The sequence below is a fragment of the Lissotriton helveticus genome, chromosome 7, assembly GCF_964261635.1.
Source record: "Lissotriton helveticus chromosome 7, aLisHel1.1, whole genome shotgun sequence".
In the NCBI taxonomy this organism is placed as follows: Eukaryota; Metazoa; Chordata; class Amphibia; order Caudata; family Salamandridae; genus Lissotriton; species Lissotriton helveticus.
Window position 1 is genome coordinate 1814930172 of NC_136068.1, and position 26036 is coordinate 1814956207.

Below are 26036 nucleotides of genomic sequence, written 5' to 3' on the forward strand. Positions count from 1 at the left end.
TCCGACAAAAAATGGTTTGGGATTCTTGACCTTAGGGCCAACATGCATAGTAAAGGTCTTTTTTATGTTGACTCTAAGGCCAAGAGAACCCATAAAAGAGCAGTATTTGTTAAGTTGCTTTTGTAATTGGTTGAATGTTCTGGCAAGAATGACCGAGTCATCTGCGTATAGCAGTGTTGGTATTGGGCGATGGTTAATCTGGGGTAAATCCTGGCTCCCTTCTAACATGGCCAGCTCAAGTCCGTTGGTGTAAAGATTAAACAGGAAGGGAGCCAGTACGCATCCCTGCCTTACACCTTTTCCGATGGAAAAAGAGGGTGAGAGATCGCCATTAACTCCAAATCTGACACATGCCGTTGCGTCGGAATACAGTTCTCGGAGGAAAACAATGAGGGCTGGGTCCACCCCAAGGTCCCTAAGAATAGCCCAGAGTTTGGAATGCAGGACACAGTCAAACGCTGCACTGAGGTCAACGTACACGAGAAAGGTGTTACCGCCCTTGGCTCCCGCCTACTTCCCCTTCAAGAGGGCAAGATTCAGGGCCTGGTCCACAGTCCCAAGGCCCTTCTGGAAGCCATATTGCAGGTTGGTCATGATGTTATTGGTCTGGGCCCAGACTTGAAGTCGATCCAAAACCACCCGACCCGCAACTTTGCCCATGGAGTCCAGAAGGGAAATAGGCCTGTAGCAGGCAGGGTCGTTTCGGTTGCCTTTTTTAAAGATGGGGAGCAGGATTGATGTCGACCATGAATCCATCAGCCCAGTTGTTGCAGCTGCAGCCAACACCTGGGTAAGAAGTGGAGACCAAAGTTCGAAGTTGTGAAGAAAGAAATCCAATGGGACTCCGTCGCGCCCGGGTGCTTTGCCGGGTTTAGACGCTTTAAGAGCTTTCGCGACCTCTACATGGTTGAAATGGGTGTTAATCGGGTAGCAGTTTCTCCCCAACTTGCTGCTTCCGCTCTGATCTTCACCTGCAGGGTCTGGTTGAGAGTTCCCAAAGATTTTAGAAAAATGGTCGACCCATTCATCTGCTGTCACTGCAACATCTAAGTGCTGTCCTGTTGATGAATCGGCCAGGAAAAGGGATCTAATAACTTGCCAAAAGAGGGCGCTATCTTTCTTATGGCAGCTGTCGTGTAATTGTGCCCAGAGATTTTGCTTAATTTCTCTCCTGCGTTCTGCTCTGGCTATGTTATAGAGTTTCCTTAAGCTGGAAATTTCCGAAATATCCCTCGTAGTTCTACAGAGGGCTGCCTTTAGGTTTGAGAGAGCCTATCGACACTTCGTATTGAACCATCTCTCGGTAGTACACTTTTTGTTTTTGTGCTTGGCTGTGAACTCCTCTCTAATTACCGCCAAGATTTTGTGGAAACTGGCCATGATTGTTTGTGGAGTAGAGTCTGGAGTTAAGCAATCAAGAACCCAAGATCTAGCTTTTACGAGAACCCTCTCCGTGATTTTGGCTGAGTTCACCTTTGCCCATTTGACTGTAAAACCATTCACCTTGTTCATAGTTAATGAGCTTTGTGTTAACTGGCTGGTGATGTTAGAGTGTAAAGACACATTTTTAGGAACAACTGAAACACTGATGGGAAAATGGTCACTACTAACGTCAGTCCCGGTGTGAAAATTTGCCACTTGACCCTTCAAACTGTGAGAGGACATGATATAATCAATAGTGGTGGAAAACCCCCCACCCTGAAAGGTTGGTAAAAAGTCAGATGGAGGATCTACTAAATCATTAACGAAATCGAGCTCTAATGAAAAGATGGACTCATTTAGTATGTTTCCGCAGATAGAGTGCGCAAAATGGGGCCATGTTCATCCAGTAAGCCACAGTTTCCGTTTTTATAATTAGTGCATAGTGGAAGATTAAAATCACCACCCCAGACCACATATGTTGGGGTTGTCTGAAACTCATTACGCAAGGTTATTAAAAAAGTGGTAATTTCATTAGGGTTTTTATACAATCCGTTGTTCCCAGATTATTATAAAAATTAACTAAAAACTAAGTACTATTTTTGCTAAATTTTAGCTGCAGGATTTGATAGCTTGTGTCTTCTTTGGACCTGTGTATCGTTAGGGGAGACAGGGTATTGGCAACATAAACTGCCAGTCCTCCCTTGGGTCTACCCAGGACACCCTGACTGGCCGGGATGTGAAATGTTTTGTAGCCCGCTAAATGTTGTGGAGTAGTTGACCATGTTTCTTGAAGGCAGACTATCTGATGTTCAGTTATCGTGTCCAACCACTGCTGGAGAGACATTTTAGTGCGTAAACCTGCAACGTTCCAATACAAGATTGAAAAGCTCAGATTTATGGTATGGAGATGGTCATTTGGCTCAGGTGGTAGAGTTTCAGGTAACAAAGGATCGGGAGCACACCGATAGGTCCACGATCCCTGACTTATTATTATTAGCAGGATCCTTAATCTTCCGGAATTTTAGGGCGTTTGTTCCGGTAGAGACCTCCGGGGGTACATCCATCATTTTATTGGGGAGGGCAGAGGAAAGTTCTAAAGTAGTTCTGTCCTTATTAACTTTATGGATGGACATTGTTAATTGAGGGAGAGTTTGACATTCTGGCAAACTTAATTGTGTTCCGGGGCTAAAAGAAGCGCCAGAAACTCTAGAGGCCTGATTCACACTAGTTGCATTTACTGTCGGTTAATCTACCATTTCCAAGCAGTCATAACGATTTCTGATTGGAAAACCTTGCCAACTCTCCATAGGAAAGTGGGTCCTGCCTGGATACAAAAACTGTGTCTGCCATTCTCTGCTCCTGTTTCTATATCTGTGGCCCACATGATTCCAATGCCCTTTATGGCCAACATTGGAAAAAAGGGGGGGAATTGACGCCCAACGTCTCTCCTTTTTTTACCCTCTAGTGAACACCTATCAATACTTCCCCACTCCAAAATAACTAATATGGATAGCCCAATCGTTCATGATTAGACATACAGCAAGTAAGAAGATTCACAAAAAAACATAGAGTGAATACATTTATTTTATATTTTGTTATGCATAAACATAGAAACAATGATTGTGGTACATTCAGACAAGACAATATAAAGATAAAAGAATCAGTTTCTATAGGTCAAATATTGTTAATAAACATTATGTAAAGAAGATGTTTCTTAATTTAAATGTAGGTAAGTAAAGTGAGCTTTGCCAGGAATAGGAGCGAAAGGGATCCTTGCATCAGAGCCTTTTTGCCAAAATGTCTTCAAACACCATTGCTGATTTCCAGAGTCGTAATATCTTGCACCGTGTTTGAAAGAATATCAGGGTAGTCTTTTGAGGTCTTTGCACTGGTGCAGCCACGAAATGCACCAAACTCAACAGGAGGTGCCACTGTGGAGAAAGGATGCTAATTTCAAAAGCAGGCATCTAAATTTACAATTACATAGCACTTACTTCCTAGACAAGCTGCTAAAGCATGTGCGCAATATGAAAACTGAGTTGGCCATGAGACACCCATAAACAGATTCAATGGGTCCACGTGTCCCAAATGTTATTGATGGCATTGCAGGAGGGTGGAGTAGCTATTGGAATTCTGGTTCCCCAAAATGCCTACACAACAATTTGTGGGCGATGCAGACAAGATCACCACTAGAACTATCAGAGAGAAGAAAACCACAGAACTATAGGCAGAGGCATGCCCTTCTCCACATCCAACACACAGCCTCTTATAGAGACATAGCCTTCCTTAAAGGAATATATATGTTTACCATCTCCAGCTGTGAGGGAAGAGTTGCCTCTGACCAGTTGGGAGGTTAGTATCTTTATGATACAGGACCTCAGATTCTCTCCATTGCAATGTATGTTTGTGAGGGAGAGTCGTATATCACCAAAGTCACCAACGTATCTGTTGTTCACCTCCTCAGATGGTTTTAGCAAAGATAATCCTATTTATTTGTATCCTTGTCCACTCTTGTAATCAGTGACAGTCTCTGAATTTGGAAGGTGTTTTATTAAGGACAATAAGTCTTGGAAATTACTATCTTGTGCATGAAGTACTCCCGGATGTTTGCCTGCCCTGTCTTTGTTAACCATGAAACTCCTGCTACAAGTAGCAAAGTGCTCATGACATGTTGGAATTGGTATATACCTGATTCACATATTAATCTTATCTATATGTCCTTAGCATATGGTACAGAGTGTTCCTCTGGCCTCTGAGTTAAATGCTACCAGTAGGCCTGCAGCACCACCATGGTACCATGATCAAGCAACTTTGTCTCCAGGCCTACTATTGTAGCCTGGCATTGCAGTTTTAAACTGCAAATTCTGCCTTCAACAATAAACCCTCTTGACAAGTCAAAAATGTCATTTTTATATATTAATAAGTCACTCCTGAGTAGGCCTTAATGCCTATAAGGCAGGGTTCATGGTATTTAAGGTAGGACATGTTTAATGTTCCACAAGTCCTTACAGCAAAATAAGACCCAAAAGCAATGTTCACTGAACCAAGGCTGGCTGCTCCATTAGATAAACGTGGTTTACATGATCGCATATATATAATAATGCAAATTTAGGTTTGGAGCCAGCTAGAAATATTTTTAAGAACTCGTTTTACAGTTGATCAACAAACAATATCGTGGTGACATCTACTTTTGGATAATTTTTACGGAAAATGTACTTTTTCTTTTTCCCTGTCTACAGTCAATGGACGGTAATCTTCATTTTGCTCTTCCATATGTGTCAGCCAGTAATAAGCATTTGAACAGGTGGGAGCCCGCTCCCAGGACAGCGATAAAAGCCCTTGGGTGTGGGCAGGTGTTATTGTGCTCTTGACAAAACGGTTTGTGGCATGCACCCAGGAACTTCTGTCACTAACAGATGTCTATAACGCCTAGGCCTTCACCCTTCCATGGTCCCCCTAGCCAGGCCAGCTCCAATCACATTTGGCTACTTGTTGACATTACAGCGTCAAATCCTTCTGGAGTGTCAAGACCTGCTTGACAGGTTTGCTGCAGTTTTCTATATCACACTTGGGAGTGCACTTTAAAGGGAGAGCGACAAATGAGAAAACCCTGTATCCACTGCCTGGCTGATGTTGAACCCTGCTTTATTCCACTAGACTTCTGTCTTTTGGTTTCATGAGAGGTCATGGACTGCCTAAAACTGCTTTTAGTTTTAGATGCGGGGGACACACATACTTCATCCTTCAGAACCCAAATTATTTGTGGCCGGAGACTTCTGCCGTCTTAAAAATGACTAGGAAAGGATATCTCTAAAAACCTTTACCCGGATAACCTGAGGTCATTTTCACCCACTAGCTCATGCCAGGCAGAAATGTGGCTACTCCAAGCAGCCGCTTCAGAACACCCCTGGACCTGAGGAAGATCAGAAGATTACTGACCTTGCTGTCTGCATACTGAGAAGAACCTGGATGACAGGAGGACCCGTTCTCTCTTTCTTACCCAGGGCAAAGAAGTGAACTCCAAGGGTCCAAAGGGCATAAGGTGGACCTCCAGCTACAGGATACAACAAACTACAAGCAACCTCTTTGCAGCTTCCTAGCTGGTTAGTGGCAACTGGATCTGGACTGTCTTGAAAACCAGTGAGTTTCTAAGTGCGACCGATGAGGTCCTGGGGGGCTTTAGTGTACTCCTGTTTTGGCATGGGACTTAAAGGACCAACGTCAGAGGGAATAATCTTTCACCATGGCAAACCTGGTTAGTGTATCTGACCTGTGCTCCAATGAGGTGAACATCACATTTTCCCTAGGAACTGTTCTACCATAACCATTGACTATCATTGGCACTTTGTAATTTTTGGTGATATTTCTATTTATTACTTTAAAAATGTATTTCTCCGGGTTCCATTATTGGATTTTTTGTCATTTTTTTAATAATATTCCTACATTTTAATCTATGTTTCTAGTTTGGTTTGGGAATGTTATTGTTTTACATTTTGACTTTATTACTGTTTTTGAAACTGCATAAGCACTTTGGTTCCAGGGGGGTTGAGTATAGGTTTACTTAGGGAGTTTAGTTGATGTGATCCTTACCTCCCTTAACTAAGCTTTATGACAAAGCCACCAGTGTATATGGCTTAATATGGGTTTAGGTTAGGCTGTATGCCAGATAGTTCATATAGAGTCACATATTCCTGTTTATGTTTAGAGTTAAAGATTGGAACCAACACTGAGCCAACTCCACTCTCCTGCCACATATATGCATATAATCTGTGTCGCCACTAATTTACAGTAAGATGTCAACACCTGATATAATACATATACCACAATTCCACATAGTAAAGTAATTGCACAAGTGGTACATTATTTTAAACCAGCAAACCTGAAAGACCAGTTCCATGTTTCATAGGATCAATGAAGCACAACATTCTTTTTTTAATGTTTTGTTTTCACCAAATTGGTTGGAATCAACCTCTGCTCACCTGGAAACATGTCTTGTGTGAGTTTCCATCAAAAAGTCTTTGATTTTAAGAGCACTGAGTATGTATATGTGTTCTACCTAGTCTTCATTAGCCCCTGGGATCATTAATTCCAGTACTAAGTAAGCATGTGTTCAGACGTATTTGTGGAAAAATTTGTTAAGCATATGCCCAAGCCCGTGTCTTGGACTCTGTCATCAGTTGTAATGCAGAGTACAGCATTACAAATAGAAGAAGATCTAGAATTGAGAATTTCCATTAATTCTATAGTCAAGTTGAAATTGCATCCAGAGTTGGAAGAAGACTCCAATATCAAACATGCAATCAACAAGTTAATGGATTATGGTGAAAATAGAATGATTTGCTTATCTGTGCAGCACTTTATGTTGAAGGATTCTCATAGATAGTTGTGTTTTCCCTGTAGTTGTTCCCAGTGTTAGCATTGGTCGGTTTCATTGCTCCTTAAGAGCTCCTCTCATGGATATATTATTGTGTGCAAAAATCTTTGTTGTATGCTACACAGTTCCTGAGAAATGATTTTTAATGTTTGGCCACGGAAATCTGAAATCCAGCTGATAAAGCAACTTTTTTGTCAGGCAGCAGTTACCCCTTAGGCGGACATCTTCTTATAGGGAATCATTGTTTTAGCATTTGAAAATGGACAACACATTTAGATGCAACATGTCAGCCATATTGGATTAGTACAAGGATTATACGTCATGCATAATGACATACCACATTGTTCACACAATTTGATATTTACATAGCAGCCATAATACAATAGCACTGTGTGCATTATGTTATTGTAGTTCAATTCCAAGATAGCCGACCCATTGCTTCTAAATGTGGCATCCATCTTTGTTCTTTAAGTAATCTTACATTATGCACAATCCCATTGCTGTATGACAATTTTGTATTGCAAACATTTGCACAATGCCTATAGTTTTTTTTTCAATTTTTAGTCTCTTCTTTTAATGTATTTTATATATGTTTATAAAGTGTGTGTGTGTGTGTTGGTGTGCTTTATTTGAGTTGGTTGAGGGGATGCATTATGATTTATTGGGTGCCTAATCTCACCAATGATTAAACAGACAATTAAAGGTTGTCAAATTGTTAGCAACTGGTTGTATGACGGAATCACGCCAACATTTACCACGCATGCCTTTTCATGTCTTTTCTGTGGCTGCGATGTTACCACATATTCCATTATCACACAATTTGTTACGACTTGTTTTAGGAGAGCACTGGACTTTGAAATAGTATAAATTACTATTCCAACTCTAGTGGGTCGTTCAGTAGCAAAGGCGGTGGACTTAAAAACCAACACCAGTCCAACACTGGATTTTAATGACTTGCATGGAAAAGGAATGCATGGTAACATTGCAGTAGTGGTAGTGACTGCGTTGCAAAGGAAGGTCATGTTCTGCTTTTGTGATCCCTTAGCAACCTGATATTTTTACCTCACCAACCTCAAAAATTACATAAATTACTTCAGAGTTCAGTGACTGCAAGAAATATCCTATTATTAAGCTTCTTAGGAGAAGTATTTCTAGATTACATTTTCGGAGCCTCAAGAAATCAATTCTTTTGGGCCTTTAAGCCAAATGTCCTAATTCCAAGGATCTGGTCTGACCTCTAAGACCATTTCCGTTAGGCATATGTGGATGTTTATTAGATTGCTGAGATGTATATTGTTCAGCATTAGTGGAGAAAGGTTGCAGACTTTGCCATGTATCCTTGTGTCAACAAAGACCAACAATAAACAACCTGTGGGAAAGTCCACCTCCTGCCATAATGAAGAGGTCTTCCTTCAACCTGTGGGCTCTTTGAATGATAAGGGTGGCAAAAATAACACATTAAGTAAGGGTGAGGATTTACTTGGTTTTTTAAGGATGTTAACTCTCTTCCTAAACACTATGCAATATTGTGTTACCAACATATCTAATCATGTAAGTCAGACTCAGTTGCATTATGAAAGGCAGATGCCTTAGATGACCACAAGTTTCCATCTGCAGCAACATTAACAGTAGAGTTGAAGGTTTTGCAATCTTGCTGAAGGTCAACATTCGTGAGGCATTATGATTTAGGATTTTTCATGTGCACATCAGCACCTTCACAGACTAAGCCCCTCAAGCTTAAATTTCAAACAAAATATGCAAAGTCTACCCTTGTCGTAGAGACACCTTCACAGTTTGAGTGATAAATAGAAACTACCTATATGTCGTCCTTCTCACTCTTTTAAGTGGCCTTTAATAACATCTTGGAAGGTTACATTTAAGTGTCCTCACCCTGAAGACCAAAGCATTAGGTACCACTTTGTACAAAAGGTGATGACTATGTGAAGATGGATGGAGTGGATTTGCACACTGTTCTCAGCACATTGAGATCAAGAGGAAAGGAATAAAAAAATTACCTCTATTCAGAGGCACCTACCAGAGCGATAAAATGTTGCTGCCATGTAGATACAGTTGGTCATCTCCCCAAAACATTCAACGTCTCCATCGGCCTCACAGGTCATGGCATTAGTCACATTACAGAGGGGGCACTTCACTCCATTCAGTTGTTTGTTTATGGGTGGAACTGTACAATGCATAGAGGAAAAGCAAATCTCTGTTGATTTTGAGGTTTTCCATACATGTGTCTCAATATGCAATATTTATTCCATAGGGCAGCATTTCCCAAACTGTGGTACATGAGGCAATTTTAGGTGAAATGCAATAGTCCTGGAATATAGCACATTTAAAACTTGTGCTTGATTTGTACCTCACACCTCCGCAGTCCTAATGGTCATAATAATGTGTTTCCAAAGTAAATGCAACATGACAGCAGCTGATAGCCATGCTCAATTTGCCAGTGCTGTGTGTGTTCACAGCATTGTCCTATTTAAATCATATTAAAGCAGGTTAATCACTTTCATAGTTCGAAGTGTATTTTTACCATTTGGACTGGGGTGGTAAGTAGCACATTTATCACAAGCTTTCAGGCCTCGCCTGCAAGTAATTACATTGAATTGCCTGCATAGCTAGGTTCTGATCCATTCCCGAGCAGAAGTGTGTGTGGTTGACAAGACAAATACATTGCAGGCTGCAGCCCTAAACTCAGGCCGAGGCAAATGATCTGCAAAAACTACAGAAAAGCAAATCCTGCAAATTTGTCAAGGTTAAGAATACTATTCATCACCTATCAAAAGAGCTCAATTTTAGCTTCTGTGCCAGCAGGAATGAAGATAAAACTATACTCTCATTTTATTGTCTGTAACATAATGTTAATGTTAATGTTATTGGGATTTATATAGCGCTCGGCTGCCCCAGCAAAGGGGTGTCCCGGCGCTGCGAGCAAAACTAAAAACAGAAAAAGGAGAGTGCCAAAGGAGAAGAGGTGCGGTTACTGAAAGAGGTGGGTTTTGATGGCTTTCCTGAAAGCCAGAAGGTCCTGCATACCACGGATAGTTTCCGGGAGGCTGTTCCAGAGCTTGGCAGCGAGCAGGCTGAAGGATCGACCGCCCATTCTGGCTAGATTGGTATGGGGAATGACCACCAGATGTTGTCCTTCTGAACTCAGTGACCTCCCAGGAATATACTCCGTCAGGAGGGGGCACAACATCGGGGGGGAGGCGGTTTTAAGGATTTTGAAGGCAAGACAGAGTGCCTTAAACTGAATCCTTTTTCCCACCGGGAGCCAGTGCAGTTTTTTCAGAGCTCCAGCCGCTGAGGAGTGGCGGGGGAGACCTACCAACGCTCTGGCCGCTGCGTTCTGCACTCTCTGAAGTCTGGCAGTTTCCGCCTGGTTAGCGCCCAGTAGGAGGGAGCTGGCATAGTCCAGCCTAGAAAGGATGGTAGCTTGGACAATTACCTGGCGGGTGTGACAGTTGAAGAACTTCAGCGTAGGTCTCAAATTGCGCAGGATGCCGAAGCAGGTGGCTGCGACTTTTTTGGTATGGTGAGTGAATTTCAGTGCTGAGTCGACCCAGACTCCCAGATTTTTTACACATTCCTTGGGCTTAGGCGGTTGGCCTAGAATATCAGGCCACCAATTACCGCCCCAGGCTGCGGTGTTTTTCCCCAAGAGCAGTATCTCCGTTTTCCCCGCATTGAGCTGGAGGAAGTTCGCCATCATCCAGTTGGTGATGTCAGTAAGGGTCTGCTTGAAATGATGGGCCTCCAGACCGTTGTTACCATTGAGAGCCACCACCAACTGGGTATCATCTGCTTAAGATACTAACGTCAGACCACTGTGTTTAACCACTTCTGCTAGTGGTCGGACGTAGACATTGAACAGGGTGGGGCTCAGTGATGACCCCTGAGGCACCCCCTGTCCAATGTTGTGCTCTTTTGAGATGTAAAGGGGGTGGACACTTTAAAGGATCTGTTGGCAAGAAAGTCTTTAAACCATCCCAGGGCCGTACCTGTGATTCCAGATTCTTCCAATCTCAACAAGAGGGCCTCGTGTGACACCGTATCGAAGGCAGCACTGAGATCCAATAGCATCAGTGCTGCCGTTCCGCCGGCGTCAAGAATGGTACGGAGGTCCTCTGTAACACTAAGCAAGGCTGTCTCGGTGCTGTGACCAGCTCTAAACCCGTGTTGGGAGTCATCCAGAATGTTATTGGTTAGGAGGAAGTTGGTAAGGATGGTGTTAACATGTGCTTCTATGATTTTAGCTGGCCAAGGGAGAAGAGAGATGGGCCGAAAGTTTTCAGGAAGGGTAGGGTCCAGGGTGGGCTTTTTCAAGATGGGGGATACCCATGCCTGCTTCCATTTAGAGGGAATTTTGGCCGTAGAAAGAGACCGGTTAATAATATTCCGTATTGGTTCCGTGACAAGCTCATTGGCTGCACAGAAGGTCTCGGGTTTTAGGGGGTCGGCCGGGGAGCCAGATTTTATTTTTTTACAGATTTTATAGAAACTCTCACGTTCTAGTGTGCGGAGGGAGGACAGACAAGGCCTACTAGGGTCTAAAGTAGCAGAAAACTGAGGGGAATAGGGGAAGGTCTCGTAAATTTTCTTTATTTTGTTGGTAAAGAAATTGGCCATGTTATTACATAGGTCTGGAGAGGTGGCAGCAGAAATGATGGTTTTTTTTGCAGTAAGGTCTTTTAAAATTTTAAAAACAGTTTTAGAGGCATTAGTGCTACTGTTGATTTCGGTGGCATAATAAGCCGCCCTTGTTCTACAGACATGACGATGATAGGTTTTTTGTAATTTAACATAATTATGCTTGAGGTGAAGAACATAAGCTGAAGAAAGTCCATGAGGCTCAAAAAACGGATTATGTTCTACCAGATTTTGCATGATCATGCCATAACTCAACTCCTTGACAATGCCCACAGGGTCCCCTTACACCAGCCAGCAGGGGTTGTTATTGGAGGCAGCAGATTCCTTTCTTTACAGCAAAAATCACCCTGCCTCATGTCAATTAGTGCTAGGTGGGTCACAAATGTTTGTTGTTCTAAAAATATGGTTGAGATTTTAAATTGTTTAGGAGGCACTGCCATAGAGGAATGAAAGTGCGCTCTAAATGAGCAGCGCAAAGACTGGAATATTATTATTATTATTACTATGATGTGGGATTTGTAGTGTGCACAGCTACCCAGAGGGGTCTCCCGGTGCAGGGAGAGACAACAGAAGAGAGCTGCAGTTAACAGTTAGAAAAGCCATGTCTTCAGATTCTTACGAAAGTTAAGTGAGAAGTGAAAGTTCCTAAGAGGGACCAGAAGAGAGTCTATGTGTTTCGGGCCTAGTTAGGCAAACAAGTTCCCCCTCATCCGAACAAGACGATACCTGGGCTTTGCGAACAGCTGAGAGGTTGGATGATCTCAACTGTTGGGTAGGCACAGAGGGTGTCACCATACCTTGAATATACAAGGGGAGGACAAACCATTTCAGGCCCTGAACATTTATTACAAAGCCTTGAGTTTGATGCGCTTCTCAATCGTAAGCCAGTGCAGTTCATGAAGAAGAGGAGTGGCCGAGTCATGTCTAGGCAGCCGGAAGAGGAGGCAAGCTGCCGGATTCTGAATTATTTGTAAACGATGAAAGAAAGATTTATCATCCCCAAAGTACAGTACACTGCTGCAATCCAATCGAGATATCACCAGAGCTTAAATCACGGTTCTTTGGGTGGCCGCAGGAATTAGCCAAAAGATCTTCATGAGCCACCTGACCTTGGACACCTGTGGTTTCAGGGAGAGCTTATTGTCAATAAGAAAGCCAAGATTCTTGACCTTGGCTGTCGGCCCGAGTGAATCCAGCAAACGATTGGCTCCCCAGGACTAAGGTTGTCTCCCAGAACCAGGACCTCAGTTTTATTAATGTTAAGCTTCAGTGTGTTTTTATTAATCCAGAGGGAAACATTTCTCAGACCCACCTGTAATAAGGAGGTATCTTGATGATGAGCAGCTGAAAAGGAAAAGATAATCTCGGTGTTTTCACTGTATGAAAAGAGAGTGAGCCTATACTTCTCAATAATATCTGCCAATGGATGAACATCAATGTTGAAGGGCAGTGGGCTCAGAATGGATCCCTGAGGAACTCCAGAAGACAGAGCTGATGTCTTATGGCCGGGTAGACATGAAAAGTTGGATCTTTTGAGAGGGAGGTCACCCACCTCAAGGCTGAGCTATCTACGCGCAAGGCCCCAAGTCTACCTGCCAGAATGGAATGCGACACTGTGTCAAACGCTGAACTTAAGTCAAGCAGAATGAGAGCAGCTGAACTGCCAGAACTGAGCTGTTGCCTAAGACATTCATTGAACCCAAGGAGAGTGGATTCGGTACTGTATGCAGCCCTAAAACCAGACTGTGATGGGTGGAGCATCTGTTGAGACTAAACAAAATGAAAAGAGTTGGGTATTAACAGGCTTTTCTAAAATCTGGGAAATGAGAGAAAGAATGAAAATCAATTGGAAATTTGACCAACAGGAGGGGTCCAGATCAAGGGGAGAACAAGGGTATGTTTCCAGTTCTTATGGACATATCCTTAAATCAAAGACGTTTTGAAGAGTTTTAGGATAACAGTTACTGCAGAATCATCCAAAAGTCTGAGTTTTGCAGTAGGAAGGGAATCTAATGGGGAGCCGGACATTTATAGATGTTAATACAGAATGTCACCATGACTAAAGAGGACCATGCCCTAATTTTAGAGGACTCCACAGGCTTATTAGGTGAAAGGTTCACTTCCTGGTGATCTTCCAATTGGGCAGCATAATGCATAAGGATCTCTACGTTAGCTGCATCTGCAGCTAGTTGACAGTGAATAGTATATTAACGCAAACATACATCACAATACTGGCAGGTCTCGGACATACCTACTGCATCACCTCTACCTTTTAGACAGTGGCAGCATTGCAGTCAGAGATTGATTGGTGAGGCTATTGATACTAAAAAAATCTAGGAAGATCTGCAACACACAATCAAGAACCAGATATACTATTGAAAGGAGTCCGAAGACATATCCCATCACTAGTAAATTTCATTTGAAAGAATACCTCACCCAGGTTCTCTACCAGTGTCAGTATCAACAAGAAAACTACTCAAGAAAATTAGAACTGCTATTAAATAGGGGTGGGCGGAACTTGCGGTATTTCACTCTGTGGAATTCCTCAGAGATACATAAAAACTCTGCGAGATTCAGCGGAGTTCTGCAATTGGACAGAAATCGGCAGGCCTCATTGCCTGCACTGATTTTTAGGGCGAGTAATATGTTCCTTGCTGAAAAATCAGTGCATATGGCACCATGTGGCATACCAGAGCGCGCTGCACCTCGAGTTGTTTCTGCTGCCTCTCCAATAGATTTTCCACTCCAGCGGTTGGTTTCTCACCATGAACGGTTCCGACCTCCCGAGTTGGAAAAATCTCACCGGATGCCCTCCTTGCGCCAAAAATTCATGTTAAGGGGTGCCAATTCTTGCTCTCCACTGTACAATTAGTGAACGACACAAGAAAAAAACTTTGGCAGAATTTGGAATAAACTCTGCATTGCATGCGTAACGTGGAGTGGCCAAAACCCCATCAAATTCTCCGGCATGGCAGAAAGTATCTTCCACCCCTACTATTAAGCGAATACACACCAAACTACATAGACAGAATATTAGACTCCAACCACAAAGAAAAGTATTAAAGAACTCACCCAAGAAGGCAGCTAAACAAACAGACAACAACAGTAAGATGCCAAGTATAGGGACTAGGGAGAATACAACACAACCACACACATATGGAGGAGGAGGTAAAAAGAGGGATCCAAGAACACTGGAAACAAAAGAGCTGCAAACTGCACCATCTAAGGACATGCATATCAGTCTATCATCACAAAAAGAAAATGGATGATCTGAACTACAACTAAAAACCTAACAGAGTACACTCAAGAGTGCACAGATTGTCCCAATTCATTAGAGTAAACTGGCAATCATCCTATAGCTAAAGCAAGCGACAAAGTTAGTTAACCGTTCCTTGAATGAGTAAACTTCTATTTTAAAAGAACAGCAGTGAAAGGAGTAAAGCAGGTTAAAATGGCATTTTTTGGTTGTCACTAATTGAGAAAAACTGAAACTCACAAGAACTGTAATTGTTCATCTTCATGAGCAAAATATAGAAAAGATTTGGTAAACTGATAAGTGTACACAACCTCATCAATCATACCCCCTTGAACATGGTACTGCCTCTCAACAAACATTAGTGGCAGAATTGGACTCTGTGTTTTAAAACTGGCCCTCGGAAGATGATCAGAGTCATCTACACTTGTATTAAAAATTATATAACTGCAATTATAACATGAAAAATAGACCAAAGTATTTTTATATAGCGCACGGGGAAATGAAGTGATTTGCCCGGAATCACAGAATGTTGAGCATCCCTGCCGAGACTCAAACCCAGTTCCCCGGTTGACTATCCTAGCCACTAGGCCACATTCTCTCCCTATTTCCGCTATGGTATTGGGTACCAAGTTCAATCCAAAGCTGACAGTTGACTAGGAAAGGTACATTTTCAAAAAAGCAAGACAAGAAGCTGGTGAAACAATGGATGAGTTTGTTGAAAGACTTGATGTGCTTATCAAACACTGTAAGTTTAGTGAATTTAATGAGGAAGAAGCTATATGCCTCAAAGCCATTTATGGCTGTCTTTCAGACTCTTTCAGAAGACTCATGTTGAGAACGATACTCAGTTTAGAGATGACTACAAGGGCCAATGAAAGAGCAGATTGACAAGCGGCTGATATGGAAGCTGGAACAGAGAAGAATGATTCAGAATTGGTCATGACAAGCAAGCACAAATAGCAGTTAGACACATGTGAGTCAAAGAAGAAAAGGTTGTGTTTCCAATGTGGGTTTTAATTTCCCCATGAAGACAAATTTACAGGCGTAGGACAGGTGTGCGAAGGTTGTGGGAAAGCAAAACATTCCATAACGGTTTTCAGAGTAAAATAGAAACCATATACTTCACAGCAAGAAAAGAAAATGGATGCCAGAATGATCCAGAGGTATTCTTGCAATACCCACAAGGGCAAATGCAACTTCAGTCACTAAAAGTAGAAACCAGACAAAGTTGATCATAGTCAAGTTCATCTTACAAAGGCTCGTCAACGTAAGTGTCAAGCATAGAAGATAGATGTGCGATGTTGGTATTGACCAAGGAATGACAGGACCATGTAGGTTTGGGCGCTTGCAAGGAGGAACAGAAGACAAAGGAAAACCACAAAATAAAACAACAGAATTCTTTTGGACAATGTCAAAAGATGACCATATCAACGGTTGCCCCACACCCTTTATCATAAAGTATTTGATTAACATCAAGTCAGTTGAAATGTTCAACAGCTTATCTTCTGTGCTACACCTCAACCCACACAATATGAAGGAATACCCGGTGTCTGCTTCTAAACTGTTGCAGATTCAAGGGTCATTCACAGTGACAATGTGACATAAAGCGAGCACTGACTCAAGTTCCTCAAGGAACTTTGTCCAGTGCATGCCTACTTAGTTTTGCCACTGCTAGAGACATGGGACTGATGTCTCTCAATTACAACCTCCTCACTCAACCTGAAATTGTGAGTCATTTTTGGTTGTATCTTCATGGCCTAGGCAGGCTCAAAACAATGAAGTTGCAAATTCGCATAATGAGGACAATTGACCTGTTGCCCTGCGGCAGCGCAGGGTTGCTTTGTACTTGAAAAAGCCCTTGAGAAAGAACTAGATATGGTGTGAAAGCACAACACCAGTCCTACACGTTTGTTTTGCTCATAGTGGTGGTGTCCAAAATGGACAGTGGAGGTGTTGTGCACAATTGTTCTGCAATGCGCCAAGCTAACAAAACAATCAATAGAGAAAGACATCTTGGTCCACACATAGCTGTCATGATCATGCAACTCAACAGTGCCAAAGTCTTCTCCCGTATTGACCGGAACAAGGGAAATCATTAACTTGAGTAGAGAACTATAGGTTCATCACAACTTTTTCAACTCATGTTGGTTTGCTCAGATACAAAAGGTTGAATTTTGGAGTGTCATCAGCTGCAGGAGATATTTGATGATGTTATAAGTGAAAGAATTCAACCTGCCATGCATGGTTTTTATTACAGTGATGACATACTGGTATTTGGAGCAGCACAAAATGAGCATGACAAGGCTCTTACACAATTCTGACAGTTACTTGCTGATGCAGGTCTCACGCTGAATAAAGAAAAGTTTGAGGTCCACAAGATCAAACCTAAATTCTTTGGGTACATATTTTCTGATGGAGGAATGACTTCTGCCCCAGATAATGTACAAGCACCCCACAAGATATCACCATGCTGCAAACCTTCTTAGAAGTATCCAGTTATTGCTCAAGCTACATTTGTGACTTCATTACTGTGAGTACTCCATTGAGAAACTTGACAAAATAAAATGTATCTTTCCAGTAATCTGCTGAATGTGATCAAAGCTTCAACAGAATAAAATATGGAATTGAGAATGCAACAGGCATTTCCCTATTTTTACTTAAAGTTACAGACTGCCATCACAGTAGAGTAAGTGAGCCCGGTTGGGCTGGGGGCAATACTTGTTCAAGCTAATGGGTATTTGAATGCTCAGAGACATATTGTGGCCTACGCCAGTCAATGCCAGTCTGAGGCAGAATGTGACTTTTCTCAGCCGGAGAAGGAGACTTTAGCTGTAGTGTGTGCCTGCAAACATTTTAATGTGTTTCTTGTGGGAAACATTTCATTATCATTACAGACTACCAACCTATGATCACTATTTTAGGATACCCTAAAGCCAAGATGTGGGGGTTTTGACTTTAATAGTAAGACTGCACAATTGTACACAAGCTGGGTAAAGATCAGAAACCTCTGACTACTTTTCATGAGTAATGCTACATCGCCACAGTTACACATTCAAAAATGGCTAAGGAGTACATTAACCTAATTGTGAGGTTAAGCTCAACTGCAGCCCTATCCGTGATTTCAAATCAATTGGGGAACAGAGGGTTTGTGCTTTTGCTGATAATGTTGACTTTCAAAAAGATTTTTATGTAGAGGATGAACTGTGCATGACTAATGGAGATGTGAGAAACTCGAGAATAGGCATACCTCAGAGCCTAATACAAAAAGTCATTGAACTAGCCCATGAAGGACATTGTAGCATGTAGCCATCAAAAGTCTTAAGAAACCGAGGGCCTCATTTATGAGCCATTGCGCCACTTTTACGCCGCTGGTGCGTCACTTTCAGTGAAGTGGAGTAAAAAATGTGCCTTGTTGCACAACATTTACAAAGTGGCGCATCTAAGCAGATGCGTCACTTTGTAAACCCCTGCGCTACATTATACCTGCGTCAGGTATGTTCCCCCGCAAAAAGCCTCGTAATAGTGACGCAGTGAAATCTATGAGATTTCACTGCATCACTTTTAGGATGCTGTTGCGTTAAAATCTTGCGCCTGCCTCACAGCAGGCGTAAGACTGACGCAAGCCCTTTTACATGGGGCTTTCCCCATGTGAAAGGACGCATTGCTGGAGTTGCGTCACTTTTGTGTCACATTCCAGCAATGCGGGACTTTTGCGCTTACAGATACGTCAGAAATACTGACGTATCTGTAACTCCTTGCGACTTGATGCGTCATACTGTAAATATGACGCATCATTGGTGTCGCAGGGAGGGTGCAATGAAAAGTGACGCATCGCTGTTTTCACGCAGCGATGCATCACTTTTCATCATAAATGAGGCCCCGAGAGTGGTTCCAGCATTTAGATGAACAAGTTGGGAGGTAACTAAAAGAGTGTAATTTTCACAACTGCTTTTCCCAAAAGTGACGCAGCATACATTGAGAATGTCTGGCCTTCTTGAACAGACTTAGGAAGGAATTATAGTTGATTTCTTTGGTCCTTTCAGAAACGGACATCATTTCATGGTAGTGATTTATAAGTATTAATAGTTTGCTTTAGTAGAGGAGTTCTCATAAACAACCCATGAGAATGTTATTGAGCGGCTGGATGAGATCTTTACAGCGTGAGGTATAACCTTTGTTCTCAAATTTGACAATGGTTCTTCTTACAATAGCAAAGAATTCAAGGAGTTTCAAGTCAGACTAAATGTCATGCATCAAAAGAGAACACCTCTGTGGCCCCAAGCCAATCCTGCTGTGGAATGATTTTTGGGTACCCTCAAAAGGGTAATTTAATGAGCATCAATGGAGTGGATTGAGTTAAACTAAGCTGTGGTAATCCCTCCATGCTTATTGTTTAACTCCTTACTCCACAACTGATTAGAGTCCTGCCACCTTGCTCTTTAGGAGAGCCATCAGAACCAAACTTGCAGAGTGGAGAGTGGACTCATCCTTGTTTTAAAATTCTTTTTATTTAAACAGCAAAGACAAACAATCATCAATCAGCGAATTAATACACATTCATTATCATATTACATGTTGTACAGTTAACATCAAGCTGTGACGCTCATATTAGCAGACTTTTACAAGGTAAGGCATCCCCCTATTTCAGGCCATTGCTTTCTGACTAGTACACATATCATGCCTCGATATTCGTTCCGCCTCCCCTAAACTTTTGTCCATTTGTCTGGGTATCCTCAGCTTTTGTACACATTTTTTGCACTATCATTCACCAATAGATATCACTTTCCCAATCATGGAGCTGAGTAGCCGATGGGGAACTCCACAATCTGGCTATATTACGCTTTGCCACTATAAACCCGAGTGTCACCCAGAGACGTTCTTTACTTGTAAGGTCAGTTTCATTCCAAATATTCAGGAGACACCACTTTGCTGTCTTATGTGTTGGTAGTGAATTAAACTCTTGCATACAGGAAACTACCCCCCCCCCCTCCAAAAAAGTCTATATATCTAGACATTCTCATAATGTGTGGAAAATGTACCTTCCTGCCCAGACACCCGGACACAGCATGGGTACTTGAGCCTATCCAGTTGTATTAGCGTTGTGCGGGCAATATGTAATCTGTGGAGTATTTTTAACTGCACTAATCTGAATTGCAATCGAATAGTTACCTCTTTGGGTGGAGTCAGGGCCTGCTTCTATTCTTCATCTTCTAACTGTCCTAGGTCTTGTTCCCAGTGGGCACAGAGGGACAGCAAAGGATCTGGATAATTATTCATGAGTTATATCAAAGAAATTACCTTCTGCTCAAGACAATCATCCACAAGTCTGTCTTCCAATGGTGGGGAATATGAAAGTTCCTCTCCCCTTGGTTTTACTGCTCTTAGTCCATGCCCACATGCCCAATTTGGGGTCTCTCATCTATATCTTGTGAGATTATAGGTTGAGTAAATGGAGGAGGATCTCCTGCAGACGTAGTCGTAGACGTAGACGTAGTCCATCCTGCTGGCCTCTCAGTCTTCAAATGAAGACTATATCTCACAAGATAAGTTCAAGTTCAAGTTCAGGCATTTATAAAGCGCACTACTCACCCAGAGGGTCTCAAGGCGCTAGAGGGAGGGGTTTATTGTTTGTCGAATATCCATGTTTTCAGTTCTTTTCTGAAGGAGGTGTGATTCTGAGTAAGGCGGAGGTGGGTGGGGAGTGAGTTCCAGGTCTTGGCAGCCAGGAAGGAGAAGGATCTGCCACCCATGGTGGTTTTTCGGATGCGCGGGACTGCGGCGAGGGCTTGATTGGATGATCTTAGTTGGCGGGTGGGATGGTAGAAGGACAGTCGGGTGTTGAGGCATTCGGGTCCTAGATTATAAAGGGCCTTGTGTGCGTGGGTAAGAAGGCGGAAAGTAATTCTTTTGTTGACGGGAAGCCAGTGGAGGTTTTTTAAGTGACCGGTGATGTGCTCTTGGCGCGGGATGTCTAATATGAGTCTCGTTGATGCGTTTTGGATGCGCTGGAGCTTTTTCTGTAATTTTGTTGTAATTCCGGCGTAGAGTGTGTTGCCATAGTCCAGTCGGCTCGTGACCAGTGCATGGGTGACAGTTTTTCTCGTTTCGAGGGGGATCCAGCGGAAGATCTTTTTGAGAATGCGAAGGACGTTAAAGCAGGAGGACGATACGGCGTTGACTTGTCTGGACATTGAGAGAGAGGAGTCTAGAATGAAGCCAAGGTTACGTGCATGGTCTGTGGGTGAGGGCGCTGATCCCAAAGCGGAAGGCCACCAGGAGTCGTCCCAAGCTGAGGGGGAGGATCCTAGGATGAGCACCTCCGTTTTGTCTGAGTTGAGTTTTAAGCGGCTCTGTTTCATCCATTCGGCTACTTCTTTCATACCTTCGTGAAGGTTGTTTTTGGCGGTGTTGGGGTCTTTGGTGAGGGAAAGGATTAGCTGGGTGTCGTCGGCGTAGGAGATGATGTTGAGGTTGTGTTGACGTGCGATGGAAGCGAGGGGACTCATGTAGACGTTGAAGAGGGTGGGACTGAGTGAGGAGCCTTGAGGTACGCCGCAGATGACTTCGGTGGGTTCTGAGTAGAAAGGGGGGAGTCGGACTCTCTGGGTTCTCCCGGCTAGGAATGAGATGATCCAGTCCAGGGCTTTACCTTGAATGCCGATGTTGTTGAGGCGTTGTATGAGGGTGTTATGACAGACAGTGTCGAAGGCGGCGGAGAGGTCGAGTAGAATGAGGGCCACTGTTTCACCGTTGTCCAGGAGTGCTCGGATGTCGTCGGTCGCCGCAATGAGGGCGGTTTCGGTGCTGTGTTTGGCTCGAAAGCCGTTCTGTGAGGGATCCAGGGAGTTGTTGGATTCAAGGAAGGCTGCGAGTTGGCTATTGACGGCTTTCTCGATGACTTTGGCCGGGAAAGGGAGGAGGGAAATGGGTCGGTAGTTTTTCAGTTCTGAGGGGTCTGCTGTTGGTTTTTTCAGAAGGGCACTGAGTTCGGCGTGTTTCCATATTTCTGGAAAGGTGGCGGAGTTGAAGGAGCAGTTGATGACGTCGCGGAGATGGGGGGCGATGATGGAGTCAGCTTTGTTGAAGATGTAGTGGGGACAGGGGTCAGAAGGTGAGCCAGAGTGGATTGAGTTCATGAGGCGAATGGTGTCTTCAATGGTGACTGGGTTCCAAGAGTTAAGGTAGTTAGTTAGAAGGGTGGGATCTGAAGGGGGTGGGATGAGTTGTTCATTGGGAGTATTCTTGAAGCTGTTGTGGATGTCGGCAATTTTGTTGTAGAAGAAGGAGGATAACGCGTCGCAGAGGTCTTGGGAGTTAGTGATGTCGTTGGATGCTGCGGGAGGGTTGGTGAATTCTTTGACGATATTGAAGAGTTCCTTGCTGTTATGAGAATTGTTGTCGAGACGGTCCTTAAATGCTGATTTCTTGGCGGATCGAATCAGTTGGTGGTGTTTGCGGGTGGCTGTCTTGAGGGAGGTCATGTTGTCTGAGGTTGGTTCTTTTCTCCAATTCTTCTCAAGGGTGCGGCATGTCTTTCTTGGATTTTTTAAGGTCATCATTGAACCAGGGAGCCTTCTTGCTGGATGATTTCAACTGGTGTTTTTTCAGGGGTGCTAGTTCGTCTGCACTGTGGGTAATCCACTGCCTGAGGTTGGTGGCCACTTGGTCTGGATCCGTTGTAGGGGTGGGAGTATTTAGGCTGAGTGATGTGAGGAGATGGTCGGAGGTGATTTTGTTCCATTTTCTTCGGGGAATGGGTTGTGGACGGTTGTGGGTCAGGGTTGTTTTGTAGCTGAAGTGAACACAGCTGTGATCCGTCCAGTGGAGAGCTGTAGTGAGATCGAAGGAGATGTGTTTGCTGGAGGTGAAAATAGGGTCGAGCGTGTGTCCGGCTATGTGAGTGGGGGTGTTAACAAGTTGTTTGAGTCCGAGATTGGCCATGTTGTCCAGAAGGGTGGTGGTGTTGTTGTCGAGAATGTTGTCGAGGTGGTAGTTGAGGTCTCCTAGAAGAATGTAGTTCTCTGAGGCGAGGGCGTGCGGGGTGATGAAGTCAGTGATGATGTCGCTGAATTGAGATCGGGATCCTGGGGTCTGTAAATGAGGGTTCCTCTAAGTGTGGTCCTGGGGTCGGTGTGGATCTGAAAGTGGAGGTGTTCGGCGGATGCCAGATTGTCGTCAGAGCAGGTTGTAATTTTGATGGTGTTTCTATGGACGATGGCGATGCCTCCTCCAGTTTGATCGGTGCGGTCTTTCCGAATGATCTTGTAAGTGTCCGGTATGGCTATGGCGATGTCAGGGGCAGAAGATGCGTTCATCCATGTTTCAGTGAGGAAAGCGATGTCAGGTGACGCGGTGTCGATTAGGTCCCAGAGTTCGGTTGCATGTCTGTGGACCGAGCGGGTGTTCAGTAGGATGCATTTCAAGTCGTTGGGTTCGGAGCTGTGTGTGGAGGAAGTGTGTTTGGTGAGGGTCCTGAAGCAGTTGAACTTACAAGAGAGGCAAGAGAATGGGCCGTGGGTACGTCCTGGGGTTGCTGCGCAGCAAAGTGGGGTGCGTCCGGGGTTGAGGGCGAGGAGGTAGCGGCGTCGTAAGTTACTCTGGGGGGTTGGGAGTGGCATAGAGCAGTGGGACGGGCGCTGGGTGCGGTCCAGGCGCGGACGGGCGTAGACGGGCTTACCTTTGGCGCACTTTCGGCGCGCATGGGGCGCGATCGCTGCGCGTGAACGCTGCGCACTGATGCATCTGTCATAGGTAGGTGGGTAGGGGGAGGGGCGAGGGAGGAGCAGCTGGGAGGCGGGTGCGTGGTGGAGGGGGCGGGCTCCGGGCACAACAACAACAATCAATAATGGCGGCTGGGGCTGAAACGCCGACCGGGATGGGGAAATGCTTCAATGTAATGAGTTGGTCAGCGAGGCGCCTGGGGAGCGGGGCACACTATGCAAAGGGTCACAGCAGCAGGTATTGAGGAAATAAGGCGATCGGCAATGCGAGCGAGCACAGGCACTTAAGGTCGAACAAACAGTGCAGGCAAACAATATAGGCGCTAAGAAGTACACAAATCAATTCAGTTAATGCAGGCACGGAAAAGCGCTAACGATACCCAGGTAGAGTAGGTACAGTGGGCAGAGGCAGTAGTGAGCGACCGTTTCTGACGAAGTGAGGACGGTCACAGTGCTTCGGAGGGCAGGGGGAAGCTTAGCCTCTTAGTGGGAGGGAGGAGCAGCTGGGAGGCGGGTGCGTGGTGGAGGGGGCGGGCTCCGGGCACAACAACAACAATCAATAATGGCGGCTGGGGCTGAAACGCCGACCAGGATGGGGAAATGCTTCAATGGAATGAGTTGGTCAGCGAGGCGCCTGGGGAGCGGGGCACACTATGCAAAGGGTCACAGCAGCAGGTATTGAGGAAATAAGACGATCGGCAATGCGAGCGAGCACAGGCACTTAAGGTCGAACAAACAGTGCAGGCAAACAATATAGGCGCTAAGAAGTACACAAATCAATTCAGTTAATGCAGGCACGGAAAAGCGCTAACGATACCCAGGTAGAGTAGGTACAGTGGGCAGAGGCAGTAGTGAGCGACCGTTTCTGACGAAGTCAGGACGGTCACAGTGCTTCGGAGGGCAAGGGGGAAGCTTAGCCTCTTAGTGGGAGGGAGGAGCAGCTGGGAGGCGGGTGCGTGGTGGAGGGGGCGGGCTCCGGGCACAACAACAACAATCAATAATGGCGGCTGGGGCTGAAACGCCGACCGGGATGGGGAAATGCTTCAATGGAATGAGTTGGTCAGCGAGGCGCCTGGGGAGCGGGGCACACTATGCAAAGGGTCACAGCAGCAGGTATTGAGGAAATAAGGCGATCGGCAATGCGAGCGAGCACAGGCACTTAAGGTCGAACAAACAGTGCAGGCAAACAATATAGGCGCTGAGAAGTACACAAATCAATTCAGGCACGGAAAAGCGCTAACGATACCCAGGTAGAGTAGGTACAGTGGGCAGAGGCAGTAGTGAGCGACCGTTTCTGACGATCAAGATATAGATGAGAGACCCCAAATTTATGAACAAAGGTGGTTAAGAGAAAAAAGGCAAATAACCTTCCTTGCCAAGATTAAAAGGGAGGAAACTAATGAAGTAGAGACCATCCTACTTATGACACTCAGAAAATAATAAAGATAATAAATATTTTCAAATGACTGCAAAAATAAGAAACTTGAAGTATAGCGAGATATATAACGCATTCCATGTTTTAAGTAAAAGAGAACCCATGCATTTTAGAAAAGGGTTAAACACAGAATGAAGCTACAGAGAAATCTATGAATTAGAGCACCATTCTGTCTCTTATCCTAAAGCATGTGAAGGATTGTAATAATACCCGTTGCCCATTGAGAGACGCTTCCAAATTGTTGTGCTGAAGAAGGTGGCGATATTTTAGAACACAGAAACGCCGCATCGACAGTCTTTTTCACAAAATCTGTTTGTTTTATTATTATGAATTGTATATGTGTCTTTAATAAATAACATGAAAAGGGTTTTTATTGATATGAAGTATAAATAATGTACTGGTAAATAAAATAGATGAATATCTCATTCCTTTGCAATTGTGTAATATGGGGGTTTTGTTGTGCAACCTTAAAGTAGTGCAACAATATATTGTACATTTGGTAACCTGGATAAGACTCCAGCTCACACTTAGCCCCTTCTCTCACAGGAGGGAATAGAGGCTTTGGAGGAGATAATCTCTTCCCAATTATATCAATAGGAGAAGGGAATTTGCTGTTTTTTACTGCCACTAGGGAAATCCCTTCCCCTCTAATCACTATCGTATATGCTTCCCATAATGTGTTGGCAGAGTGTACCGTGCCATTGCTTTCTGCTATAAGGTTATCTGTTGCCTCTTGCAGTTTAGTGCGGATTTGTGGTACTTTGAGATATCACAGGCTCAACCCCCATCAATGCGTGTGAATATTGGATCCAAGGTCATAACAGGAACATACTGGGGAGTGGTCAGACATCCCATGTGCTGTGATGTGTGTCATGAAAACATGGGAGCAGATGAGCCAGTATGAAGATATTATCAATACAGGAAAGGCAACCAAGCACCTTTTTAATGATAAGTATACTGTCCTGTGATGAGGTTACATGCTTTTCAAAAGTCTATAAGTCCTACGGCTGGCAAATCATTTAAATTAGTACCCGGTTGCTCTTGTAACTGTGCCGGCCAACGGTCTGTTACAGAGGAAAGGGCGTCAATACAGTTTCCTTCCATGATCAGGTTACACATTGGGAGGCCTAACAATAGGGCACCCAGTTCTGATAATTAATGTTCCTGTAGTTG

The 26036-nt window shown here is 44.0% G+C and overlaps 1 protein-coding gene across 1 annotated transcript in view; it reads right to left on the minus strand.

The window, feature by feature from the left end:
* Positions 1-3052: 3052 nt before the first annotated feature.
* LOC144767730 (uncharacterized) overlaps positions 3053-26036 on the minus strand; it is a 221981-nt gene continuing 198997 nt past the window's right edge. The window contains exons 7-8 of the mRNA XM_078651115.1: positions 8832-8978; positions 3053-3353 (exon numbers count right to left, since the gene is read on the minus strand). Of these exons, the coding sequence (XP_078507241.1) occupies positions 3226-3353; positions 8832-8978 (275 nt within the window). The 3' untranslated portion in view covers positions 3053-3225. The remainder of the gene's footprint in view (positions 3354-8831; positions 8979-26036) is intronic.